Source organism: Planococcus citri, chromosome 2, assembly GCF_950023065.1.
Source record: "Planococcus citri chromosome 2, ihPlaCitr1.1, whole genome shotgun sequence".
NCBI classification, from domain to species: domain Eukaryota; kingdom Metazoa; phylum Arthropoda; class Insecta; order Hemiptera; family Pseudococcidae; genus Planococcus; species Planococcus citri.
Genome location: NC_088678.1, coordinates 81,605,845 through 81,618,620, shown reverse-complemented (window position 1 = coordinate 81,618,620; position 12,776 = coordinate 81,605,845). Strand labels below are relative to the sequence as shown.

General features: G+C 35.7%; 1 protein-coding gene across 1 annotated transcript; it reads left to right on the top strand.

Moving 5' to 3' along the window:
- The first annotated feature begins 861 nt into the window (after positions 1-861).
- Positions 862-6,837, top strand: LOC135838018 (myrosinase 1-like). The gene is made up of 11 exons (XM_065353518.1): positions 862-1,138; positions 1,236-1,369; positions 1,507-1,641; positions 1,754-1,876; positions 2,030-2,213; positions 2,305-2,399; positions 2,510-2,657; positions 2,746-2,915; positions 3,418-3,552; positions 6,001-6,107; positions 6,235-6,837. Exons 1-11 carry the CDS (start codon positions 961-963, stop codon positions 6,380-6,382), a joined length of 1,557 nt encoding a protein of 518 aa, XP_065209590.1. The 5' UTR covers positions 862-960; the 3' UTR covers positions 6,383-6,837.
- The last annotated feature ends 5,939 nt before the right edge of the window (positions 6,838-12,776 follow it).

The following is a 12,776-nucleotide window of genomic DNA, read 5'->3' as shown; positions in this document are numbered from 1 at the left end:
ATCGAAAAACCGTAAAACATGACATGTGGAAATGCATTTTAAAAAGTTCGGGGTATTCCAGGAATCGTCTGTCTTATCTGTCTGCATTCAATTGTATCGATAATACTCGAGGAGACAAACAAATAACTTTATTGTGACTGGTTGTCTATCTTGCTAATTGAAGGAGCCACGTGCTTCGCAAAATTCGAAAACCTATTTTGAAAAAAATCATCAAATATCTGAATCATTTAAATGACGATGTTCAAAAACCATAATGATAAATAATAAGTACTTGATGTACATTTTTATTTTTTATTTTTTATTTGGTAATCTATAATAAAATGAAAACCAATAACTCATAAATCATCTGCACGAGTGAACAGAAGACACACTTTTGAAATCGTTTTTATTTTCTTCAATGCTATTTCCTATCTCATTAGGTCACAGTCATTGCATTATTTATGCAGGTAACACCTAACCTAAGTACCTAATCGTATAAAGTATTTAGAAAAAAAAACTTTGACGATTGTTTATTTAATAGGCCTACGTAAAATTTCGACTGTTTCAATTAGCTGGAGTATAATCAGGTGCCATAAAATTTGACTTAATAATGAGGCATGGAGATATGTAGATATACTTGTAAAGTATATCGACTTGGAGTTTAGTTCGCAATATGACGACAACCAATACTGTATGTTAGGTTCTATAGTATCTCATCTTTATCACTAAAGCGACAAAAACATGAATGAGTATCTACCTACGTATTTTTATTAACTATTAAGTTGTTTTTCTTTTATTTATTTGAAAAACTAACGATAAGTATTTAAAAGTGGGAAAAGGTTATGGAAAGTGAATTAGGTTGCTATCCCATGTCTTTTTTTTAGTTTTAAGGCAGTTCGTTAAACTGAAGGTGTGCTAGTACACCTATAGGTACTCTGAGAGCGATTTGATGAGTGAATAAGAAAACTCATTTTAATCGTTATGCGTGAGAAAATTTTCATAATTTTTTGCTCGTTGAGTATTTTATTAAAAATTGAAACATTTGCTACTGGTACTGATACTGAAACTGGGAATAAAAGTTTGAATCATTTTCCAGATGATTTTCTTTTTGCTGCTTCAACTTCGGCGTATCAAGTAGAAGGAGCATGGAATGTGGATGGTAAAATGAATAAATTTGTTTTATTCAATTAAGTATAGTACACCTAGGTATGTGTCCTTATGAGTTGATTATTTATAAGGATTTGATTGACTTTCAGGGAAAGGAGTAAATATTTGGGATCGGTACACTCACAAGGATCCAGATGTAATAAAAGATGGGCAAAATGCTGACGATGCTGCCAAATCATACTATTGGTATAAAAATGATTCCGCTCTTTTGAAGGAATTTAATGTATGTATCAATCATTGATTTCAATATTATTATTACTACAGTACATATATGTAGGTAATTTATTTTTTTCCCTATTACTTACGAGTTACGATCGTGATTTCCCCAATGTTACCTACCTACATTTGTCTTTCGTGCAGTTCCAGATACACCGAATGTCTATAAGCTGGACTAGGATTTTACCCAATGGTGACATGAGTTTTATTAATCAAAAAGGAATCGATCATTACAATCATGTGATAGATGATCTACTCTGGAAAGGAATACAACCAATGGTAAATTATTTGATGAATAAGAAAAAACATCACTAAAACGATGCTACACAAAAAAAAATCATCGTAGATACCCACCTAGTTTTCATTATTATTATTATTATTTTTATCATAGGTGATAATGTACCATTGGGATTTGCCGCAAAAATTGCAAGATACGGGAGGTTGGCTGAATCCGTCAATTGTTAAATACATGGGAGATTATGCTGATCTGCTTTTTAAACACTTTGGTGACCGGGTAAATACAATCTGTATTCTCATTAAAATCCAAAATCTGCGCGAACACAATTTGTTGAAAATATAAACAAAATTTTGTTAGAAAATGATTAGTATATACTTACCTACCATTGATACATGCTAATTCTAACGTCTTGATTTCAAAAATATTCAGGTGAAATGGTGGAATACATTAAACGAGCCTATAAATATTGTAAAAGGTTATGCCAGTAACAATACTGTAGCACCTTCGTTAGGCTTAGGTACGCCAGCTGATTACCAAGTTGTTCATAATATTCTATTAGCCCATGGACGTATTTATAATATATACAAAAAGAAATATAAGAAATGGCAGAAAGGTAAATTTTCATCAATGCGTTCGCAAATCATTCATGTAGGTACCTAACCAATATTGTAAAGATACTTATATTGATACGAAATAAATTCCAGGAAAGATCAGCATGACAATCGATTACGAAACCTGTTACCCAAAACCGAATTCGTTGGGGAGTGACTTTGCTGTGGAAAAATATTTCCAATTTATGGTAAACGAGTAAATTAGTTCGACATAACTTTCGTGAAATAAGTAATAAGGCATGTGGCATTATAATATAAGGCATTCATTTGTTTAATGGTTGGCATTCTGTGTTGTTAGGTTGGACTTTTTGCTCATCCTATTTACTCAAAAGAAGGAGATTATCCGCCTTTGGTTCGCTACATAGTCAATGAAAACAGCAAGAAATATGGTTTGAAAAAGTCAAGACTTCCAGAATTCACAAAACAGGAAAAGCTGAATCTGATAGGTAGGTATACTTAGGTACCTATACTACCTACAGATCTAATTTCATATAACGAACTTATTGGTTATGTTGTTCGATGTTAATGTTACAGGCGCATTTGATTACTTTAGTTTCAATCATTACACAAGTTTTTTATGCAGCACGCCCCCTAATAATGAAACTGTAGACAACGACAGCTGGTATTCTATTTTTAGTGAAGATTTAAACGTTAAAGTGGAACCAATACCTTACAAACCTAAGACAGGTGAAAACGATATGTATGTAAGTATTTTCGATTGGAAATTGCTGATAAGTTTAGGTACACCTAACGAAAAATTGGCATCGACAGGGTGCCCAGAAATATCGTAAATCAATTTTTATTAAAAATATAGGTTGGCAATGCGAAATACATGCATATGATTGGTGGAATGTTATCACCTCAGTTTAACAACCAATCATGCGCTATTATTATCATCCACTGTGATCAACCAAAACATACAGGGTGCCCAGAAATATCGTGAACCCCTAAAAAAGTTTTCTGCTAAGTATTTCGGTTGGTCACAGTCACAGTGAATGATAATAATGATAGCACATGATTGGTTGTTGGACTGGAGAGATAACATTCCACCAATCATATGCATCTATTCTATATTTCACGTTGCCAACTTATATTTTTTTAAACAAAAAACATTCTTTGGGGTTCACGATATTTCTGGGCACCCTGTAACTATTACCAAGATTTATTATTTCAACGGGGGCTTATATTAGTTGATTAATATTGCAGGTAACTCCAGTTGGATTCCGAGACGGATTAAAGAAAATTTCGCAAGAATATTATTTTCCTAACATTTTCGTTACTGAAAACGGTTACAGCGACCCGAGCCCATTGCAAGATTACAAACGAATCATATTTCATCAAGTAAGAAAAGTATAACTTTGTGGTTTGAGCCAGTATACCTAACTAGACACTAGACTATAATCCATACACGAAAAAGTGCTCTAGAAGTGGATTTTGTATTTTTTTTTTTTCGGGGACCAAAAAAATACGCTGCCAAAATGAAGGTACTACGTACCTGCGCCATTCAGAAAAGTGCACTTTTGAAATTTTTACCCCGCACAACGAGGGGATGGACCCTCAAAAAGGTGATTTTGGGGACATGGTCGGGACCGAAAAAACTCGACGGGGTTGTGTTGGGGGACTTCTACCGATGCCAAATATGTATTTTTTTTCGTGAAACCCTGCACAACTGCATTCTATGGCACTTTGAATGCGATTTTTATGCATTTTTGGCCATTTTTGATGGTAAAATGGGCTCTTATGTCCAGGATATGGCTGGGGACCGAACGATTCTTGGACGTTTGTCAGACGGGGCTATTTGAAGACCAACTGCGCAAAAACGGCGAAAAAATACGATCACAACGCGATTTTATGAGCACTAATAGGCTTGTTACCACTCCCCCACCCCCAGAATTAAATAATGCATGGTCTATTCGATAATATCGATGCGACCCATCAAAATGGTATAAAATTTCGTGCTGAACTCAAAAATCGCAATCATTTTTAATTCTGACTCCCCCGCGGTGGAGTTTTGCCCCCTAAACCGAATATAACGATGATATTGAACAAAATTTGCACATTACACGTCAATACTGAGGATTTATGTGAACACAATCGAATGATTCTCATATTCGTTGATTGGGAATCTTTTTTCTTCAAAATTTTTCATTCAATCTCCACCCTCTCCCCTCCCCCTTAAAGACTATGTTTGAACATGGATTTGAAAACTTGAACATGACCTATCAAAATGGTATAAAATTTTGCGCTGAGCTCGAAAATTGCAGTCATTTTTCATTTGGACCTCTTCAGTGGAGTTTTTCTCCTCAAAATGAATCTAGCTATAAAATTGAACAAAGCTTGCACATTACGCGTCAGTAAATGAAAATTTATGTACACGTAATCAGAGTATTTTTTTCTCGTTTTTCATTTCTATTTTTCTGTGTTTACTCTATTCATCTCATTTTTTTCATTTACATTTTTTGTACCTTTCATTGTTGTTCCATTTTTCTTGGTTGTATTTTTTTTTTTCTTATTTCATCTGATTTCTTTTCATTTATATTTTTTCATCTTTCATTTTCGTTCCAATTTTCTTATTTCTTTGTATTTTTTTTCTCGTTCTTATTTTTCTGTTTTTTTTTTATTTCATCTCGTTTTTTTCGTTTGTATTTTTTGTATCTTTCATTGTTGTTCCATTTTTTTTTTGTTTTTATTTTTTTCTTGTTTTTCTCATTTTTCTGTTTTTACTCATTTCATCTCATTTTTTTGTTATTTACCTACATTTATTGTATCTTTTGTTGTTGTTCCATTTTTCTTGTTTGTATTTTTGTATCTACCTTTCATTGCTGTTTCATTTCTGTTTGTTTGTATCTTTTCTCGTTTTTATAATTTTTCTGTTTTTTCTCATTTCATCTTATTTTTTTCATCTTCCATTTTTATTCCAATTTTCATATTTTCTTGTAAGTATGTATCCTTTTCCTCGACTATTTTTTTATATTACAAGCGTCATATTGTTACATAAATTCTCATATGCACAGACACGTAATGTGCAATGTGTTCAATTTCATAGTCACCTTTATGGGAGGAAGGGGGCAAAACTCCACCGCGGGGGAGTCAGAAGTAAAAATGATTGCGATTTTTGAGTTCAGCACGAAATTTTATACCATTTTGATGGGTCGCATCGATATTATCGAATAGACAACGCATTATTTAATTCTGGGGGATGGGGGAGTGGTAACAAGCCTATTAGTGCTCATAAAATCGCGTTGTGATCGTATTTTTTCGCCGTTTTTGCGCAGTTGGGCTTCAAATAGCCCCGTCTAACAAACGTCCAAGAATCGTTCGGTCCCCAGCCATATCCTGGACATAAGAGCCATTTTACCATCAAAAATGGCCAAAAATGCATAAAAATCGCATTCAAAGTGCCATAGAATGCAGTTGTGCAGGGTTTCACGAAAAAAAATTACATATTTGGCATCGGTAAAAGTCCCCCAACACAACCCCGTCGAGTTTTTTCGGTCCCGACCATGTCCCCAAAATCACCTTTTTGAGGGTCCATCCCCTCGTTGTGCGGGGTAAAAATTTCAAAAGTGCACTTTTCTGAATGGCGCAGGTACGTAGTACCTTCATTTTGGCAGCGTATTTTTTTGGTCCCCGAAAAAAAAAATACAAAATCAACTTCTAGAGCACTTTTTCGTGTAGGTACCTATGGATTATAGTCTAAACCTTTTGCAAGCATGAAAATAGGTTCATTTTATGAGCAATTGAGCAACGAAGTGAATTTGGTTCACATTTTTGAATGTTCACTTTCAGCTTTACCTCGAACAACTTCTCAAAGCGTTGTACTTGGATGGTTGTAAAATAATCGGCTACACTGTGTGGTCTCTCCTGGATAATTTCCAGTGGCTAGCTGGATACACGTACGTATGGAACAGAACATAACGACTACCTATCCTCATATTAATCATAGAAATCCACTTGATGATTGATAAAGCGTAATTGTAAGATAGTAATCTAATTACAAAACACAATTTTTCAAATGTTTAGATCGAAATTTGGACTAATACGAGTTGACTTCAATTCAACAGAGAAGACTAGAACACCAAAATTATCAGCTAGTTGGTTCAAAACACTTATAGACGATCGAAAAATACCAGACTTGGATGACTGGCTGCTTCGAAGTAATGAATCTTAGCCCTGAAGGAACAGAATATGTACTTATGGTTCCATCGTGGAACTCATTTCATCAGATTTGTGAACAGATCTCAATGAATGGGTCTTTTGGGGACCCTTACCCTACGTAGATACACATACTTAGTACGTCTACGTACCCTTGGTACATCTTCTCGAGTTTAACTTTTGTAGTTGATCTCAATAAAATCTACAAACCTACTTCGTATAGGTGAACATTTTTCAATAATTTCTTCAAAGATTCAATGATTGCGATTTGAATCAATCAAAGATGTAAAATGTGTAATTTGTAGCACTGACGTTAGGTACCTACCTACGTAGGTAACTTAATAATGGTTCTGCATTTCGCATACACGATTTGAACAGAAAACACCTGTGAAAATTTTCAAAACATATGAAAACTACCTACCTACTCAAGAATTTAATTTTTTATTTAAAATTAAAAAAACTGTAAATCAACGGTAACACAAATAAAAAAATTAAAAAAATACAATAAAGTTCTTTCGAAGCAATAACCTTACCTACTTAATGATTAGCTACATTAAAATTATTAATGTATTAAAACGTTGATCAATATTAATCGCGATATATTTGCTCTGGGTAAGACTTGTCTCTGGAATAAAGCTGCTGATCGTCAACTCCACTGCTTGCTCAATGCTCTCCGCGTATCTAATTCCAATAACACCACGGACGCTGCAGCCAGGAATGGAAAACTGAATGACCGATTTATTGAAACCATCTAGTTCATTTTCCTTCAAGGTTATTCCTGAAAAGGATGAGGCGATCGCAGTGTAAATAATGCTATGAAAATGATACTCGGGTGCTTTAATTTTTTGTAAATCCTCTGTATCTAGAAGTCGTTTAAAACATCGCGTCAACTCGTTCTGCAATTGTTCGTTCAACCAGTCTGTTTGGTTATTGTTGTTCTGGGAAAGCAGAATTTCCTTGAAATAGAACGCGATTTTACGAAGAGACTGTTGGTTCACATCGTTGTAATAGATTTTCATGGCTTTCCATGTATCATTCATGGCCACTCTGTTCGGTAAGCAGTATTTATTGGGCACATCGCTCGATAAGGAAAGATAGCCTTGATCGAAGATGTAAGTGAATAACAGATCTAAACTAAAATTTTGTTCGATCGATTTGTCGAGTGAAGCGAAATTGGCGAACTTTTCATAGGAGTTTTCATCAAATTCAATCAAATTGAATTCGACATCCAGCTTATGCAAGAGAATGATGATCTTACTCCGAAATGGTAAGATTTTCAAGAAAGGTGTTGGGAAATACAACTCATCTTTGTTTTTGGAATCTTTTTGATACGCAGTGCCGTTAAAAATATCTTCTGATTTGTTACATTTACGTCTGAAATAAGACATCGTCGACTCCACATTGAAGTATCTGGTTGAGTTTTGCTCCAAAGTTTTGTACCCATTGGCCAATTCTTCTAATTCTGGTTTTTCGCTCTTCGAAATATTATACATCGACATCATGTAATCGACTTCGTCATCGTTGAATCCGAAGTAAGAAGTAAAGTCGTGTTCGCGCAAGAAGGCGAATGTTTTCACCAAAGGCGCCAGGTTGCAACTTTTCTCGTACAAAGGTAGGGTAGTAGTGCCAGTAATGATGACCTTGTACACATTATTTTCATTGCTACGCTGAGTTATTGGAAGCAGCATTTTATTCAAATAATGGTAATACTTGCTGACATCTTTCTTCGAATGTTGAAGAGCGTACCGGAACACTTTATCGTAGTCGTCTACTAGAACGATGACCATCATTCCAAAAAATCTGTTCAGCAGTTCAGCATATTTTTTTAAAACTTCGGCCATTTTACTTAATTCAAATTTCGCTTTATCCAATTTTTTCAAAAACCTAATTGCTCGCTGGTAATATCCTGGGTATCTGCCTATAATTGATAAATTCTTTGCACGCGTGATTTCGGAACTCATCCATTTCCAACGTCTGTGGCTCAACTCGATCATCCTATTCAAGCTCCACGCAATGTGCTCGGATTGTATTTCAAAATGTTCCGATAAGCATAAACGTAAATGAATTACAACGTGTTGATTGAGGTAACAGTTCCACACGTACTTATCGTCGTACACGTTATAATCGTACTCCAAAACGTAATGAGAGAATTCTCCGTGTCTGAAAGGACTGTAAGGTGGAGCGATTTCACAATTCAAGCAGAAGTCAATCATTTCCAGGATCATACTGGATCCAAAACCATGGGCAGCACTCAGATACAAACACTGCGTCTTCGAATATTTAGTAACTAGTAGACTCAGCATATCGGTCTTATCCATGTAATAATCCCGCTCACGAACCAAGTTGAACATGGATTGACGTTTGATGTAGGAATCATCTTGGTGAGAAAGGGCCAACGAGGAAACAATCGTGAGAAGAACCGCGATCTTACGAGACATCAGAAATCTGCGGTGAAAAAGTATCTATTTACCTATCTAATCATTTTTCAAAAAATTTCTAACACGAATTTTTGCGAAAATTATATCTTTAAAATGTGTTTTGAATTTTTTTCTACTCATGGCGAGCGTACTTTTTTAAATTGGAAAGTAACTTGAGTACATACAAAATCATGTCTGATAAAAATGAGTAGGAATAATTTATTGATGATTTCTAATTCTAATTTTTCCAAGATTAGATACGATAAGGTGTAGTTACTTCACAGTTCACTACTTCGAATTGATATGAGGTAGGTACTGTGATATACTACTATGCCGTACGTGGTATGTTTAGGGCGCGCCCACATGGTAACACTGCGTTGCACTAAGGCAACACTGCGTCGCGTTCTCGTCAGCTAGCCATACGAGCCAAGCAACGAGAGTAGCGATCGTCAGTAACGTATTCGAGTGCACGCGGGTATGTTATTCACAGTCAATCGGTTAATGCAGTCATTTAGTATATAAGTAGTGTATAAGTTTTATTCTCGAGTATTAAGTGTAGTGTTAATAAGTTCATTTAGTTTTAATTAGGTTACTTAAGTATAAGGTCGATGCACTCACGATGTCGTCGGAGTGAGGCGAGAAGGATTGATGATCTACTCGTCGCCATCACGGTTAGATTACGTCGTTGAACGTACCGGAGTCCCCGCTGAGGGATTCTGTAAGGCCACCCCCTCGCCGATGTGCGAATGAAACCTCGCCAATGTGCGAAAGGTGCATTGAGTTAACACTTATTCTACATCAGCGTATGTAAATGTAAGTAACCATTTGTCATGTTAACCCCTTTCATGTACACCAACGTGTGTTAATTGAATAAGTCATGTAAAGTGTTGTTAATCTCATGCTCATTATATATTTCTTTGTGTAAAACTGTAGTTATTTATGGTGAGTGTGAACATCTTGTAAAGAGTGGTAAATGCAAACCTTCCTACCTCACGCCCTAGCCGAGCAAATGAGGTATTCTGGTAAGTATTTCGTAGAAAGACTTTAAGGAATATTTCTAGGAAACAACACGACAGTAATGATTAGGCGTATCATCCCCCCAATTATGGTATAGTCTAAACAATCTCATACTTTAAGTCATTTTACCCCTTTGCTGAAACCATCTAATTCATTCTCCTTCAAGGTCAATTCTGAGAAGGATGAGGCGATCGCAGCGTAAATAATGCTGTGAAAATGATACTCGGGTGCTTTAATTTTAAGTAAATGCTCTGAATCTAGAAGTCGTTTAAAACATCGCGTCAACTCGTTCTGCAATTGTTCCTTCAACCAGTCTGTTTGGTTGTTGTTCTGGGAAAGCAGAATTTCCTTGAAATAGAACGCAATTTTACGAAGAGACTGTTGGTTCACATCGTTATAATAGATTTTCATGGCACTCCATGTATCATTCATGGCCAATCTGTTCGGTAAGCAGTATTTATTGGGCACATCGCTCAAGGAAAGGTACCCTTGATCGAAGATGTAAGTGAATAACAGATCTAAACTAAAATTTTGTTCGATCGATTTGTCGAGTGAAGCGAAATTGGCGAACTTTTCATAGGAGTTTTCATCAAATTCGATCAAAGTGAATTTGACATCGAGTTTATGCAATAGGTCGATGATCTTGCTCCGGAAGGGTAAAATTTTCAAAAAAGGTGTTGGGAAATACAACTCATCTTTGTTTTTGGAATCTTTTTGATACGCGGTGCCGTTAAAAATATCTTCTGCTGATTTGTTACATTTACGTCTGAAATAAGACATCGTCGACTCCACATTAAAGTATCTGGTTGAGTTTTGTTCCAAGGTTTTGTACCCGTTGGCCAGATCTTCCAATTCTGGTTTTTCGCTCTTCGAAATATTATACATCGACATCATGTAATCGACTTCGTCATCGTTGAATCCGAAGTAAGAGGTGAACTCGTGTTCGCGCAAGAAGGCGAATTTTTTCACCAGAGGCGCCAAGTTGCAACTTTTCTCGTACAAAGGTAGCGTAGTAGTGCCAGTAATGATGACCTTGTACACATTATTTTCATTGCTACGCTGAGTTATTGGAAGCAGCATTTTATTCAAATAATGGTAATACTTGCTAACATCTTTCTTCGAATGTTGAAGAGTGTACCGGAACACTTTATCGTAGTCGTCTACTAGAACGATGACCATCATTCCAAAAAATCTGTTCAGCAGTTCAGCATATTTTTTTAAAACGTCGGCCATTTTACTTAATTCAAATTTCGCTTTATCCAATTTTTTCAAAAACCTAATTGCTCGCTGGTAATATCCTGGGTATCTGCCTATAATTGATAAATCTTTTGCACGCGTGATTTCGGAACTCATCCATTTCCAACGTCTGTGGCTCAACTCGATCATCCTATTCAAGCTCCACGCAATGTGCTCGGATTGTATTTCAAAATGTTCCGATAAGCATAAACGTAAATGAATTACAACGTGTTGATTGAGGTAACAGTTCCACACGTACTTATCGTCGTACACGTTATAATCGTACTCCAAAACGTAATGAGAGAATTCTCCGTGTCTGAAAGGACTGTAAGGTGGAGCGATTTCACAATTCAAGCAGAAGTCAATCATTTCCAGGATCATACTGGATCCAAAACCATGGGCAGCACTCAGATACAAACACTGCGTCTTCGAATATTTAGTGACTAGTAGACTCAGCATATCGGTCTTATCCATGTAATAATCCCGCTCACGAACCAAGTTGAACTTAGATTGACGTTTGATGTAGGAATCATCTTGGTGAGAAAGGGCCAACGAGGAAACAATCGTGAGAAGAACCGCGATCTTACGAGACATCAGAAATCTGCGGTGAAAAAGTATCTATTTACCTATCTAATCATTTTTCAAAAAATTTCTAACACGAATTTTTGCGAAAATTATATCTTTAAAATGTGTTTTGAATTTTTTTCTACTCATGGCGAGCGTACTTTTTTAAATTGGAAAGTAACTTGAGTACATACAAAATCATGTCTGATAAAAATGAGTAGGAATAATTTATTGATGATTTCTAATTCTAATTTTTCCAAGATTAGATACGATAAGGTGTAGTTACTTCACAGTTCACTACTTCGAATTGATATGAGGTACATTATGTAAGTCTATTACAGGGTGTCCGGGGAGTGGTGGTACGAACTTCAGATTTGGATATAACCGGGTATCTCTACCTACCTATAGTAGGACAGGGTGACTTAAAAGTTCCGGAATCGAAAAATTAATTTCTTAAAAAAATATCAGCAGCCAAAAAGAAATGAAATGGCAGTCGTTGCATAGCAGACACTCCATGTGATTCGCAGATAATAAAGCTGTTCCTTTGTAATAATTCTTCCACAACATTTATAATAATAAGCAAAAAATTTTAATTTTTCACCTAAAATTTTTTAAGTTTTTTTTTCTGAAAAATTAACGAACAGTCGTTGAATGGCGGGGGTTGCATCATCACATGAAGACCACCATCGTGTAGCGTTGCATGAGCCACCCTAAAATAATCCGACGTAGACTACCTTTCGTACACCAATGATAATTGTCTGCCAGGTTCTCATTATTCAATCATGCCTGGTCTGCCCCTGCAAATGTGTGCTATGCAATTTCAATGGGGGGGGGGGGTGAAACTTCAATTACTTGGGGGAGGACCCTTCTGCCATTAATACCACCACAATTAAAAGAGCCTGTTCAAAAACATATTTTTTATTCAAGAAAAAATTTTGAATTTCGGAATTTTTAAGTCACCCGGTACCTAGGAGTAAAAAAAAACGTAAGATAAACAAGTTGCCTATTTTGAAAATTGAAGGAGCAAAATACGTTTTCAAAATCTTAAGAGCCAATATCCAATTTTGACCATTGGGGGGGGGGGTTACAAATGGTTTTTAATACAGGACACTGGAAGAAGACAAAACCAAGAAAAACTTGTTTCCTCTAAAATTCCTAATTTTCCTAAAAAAAGAA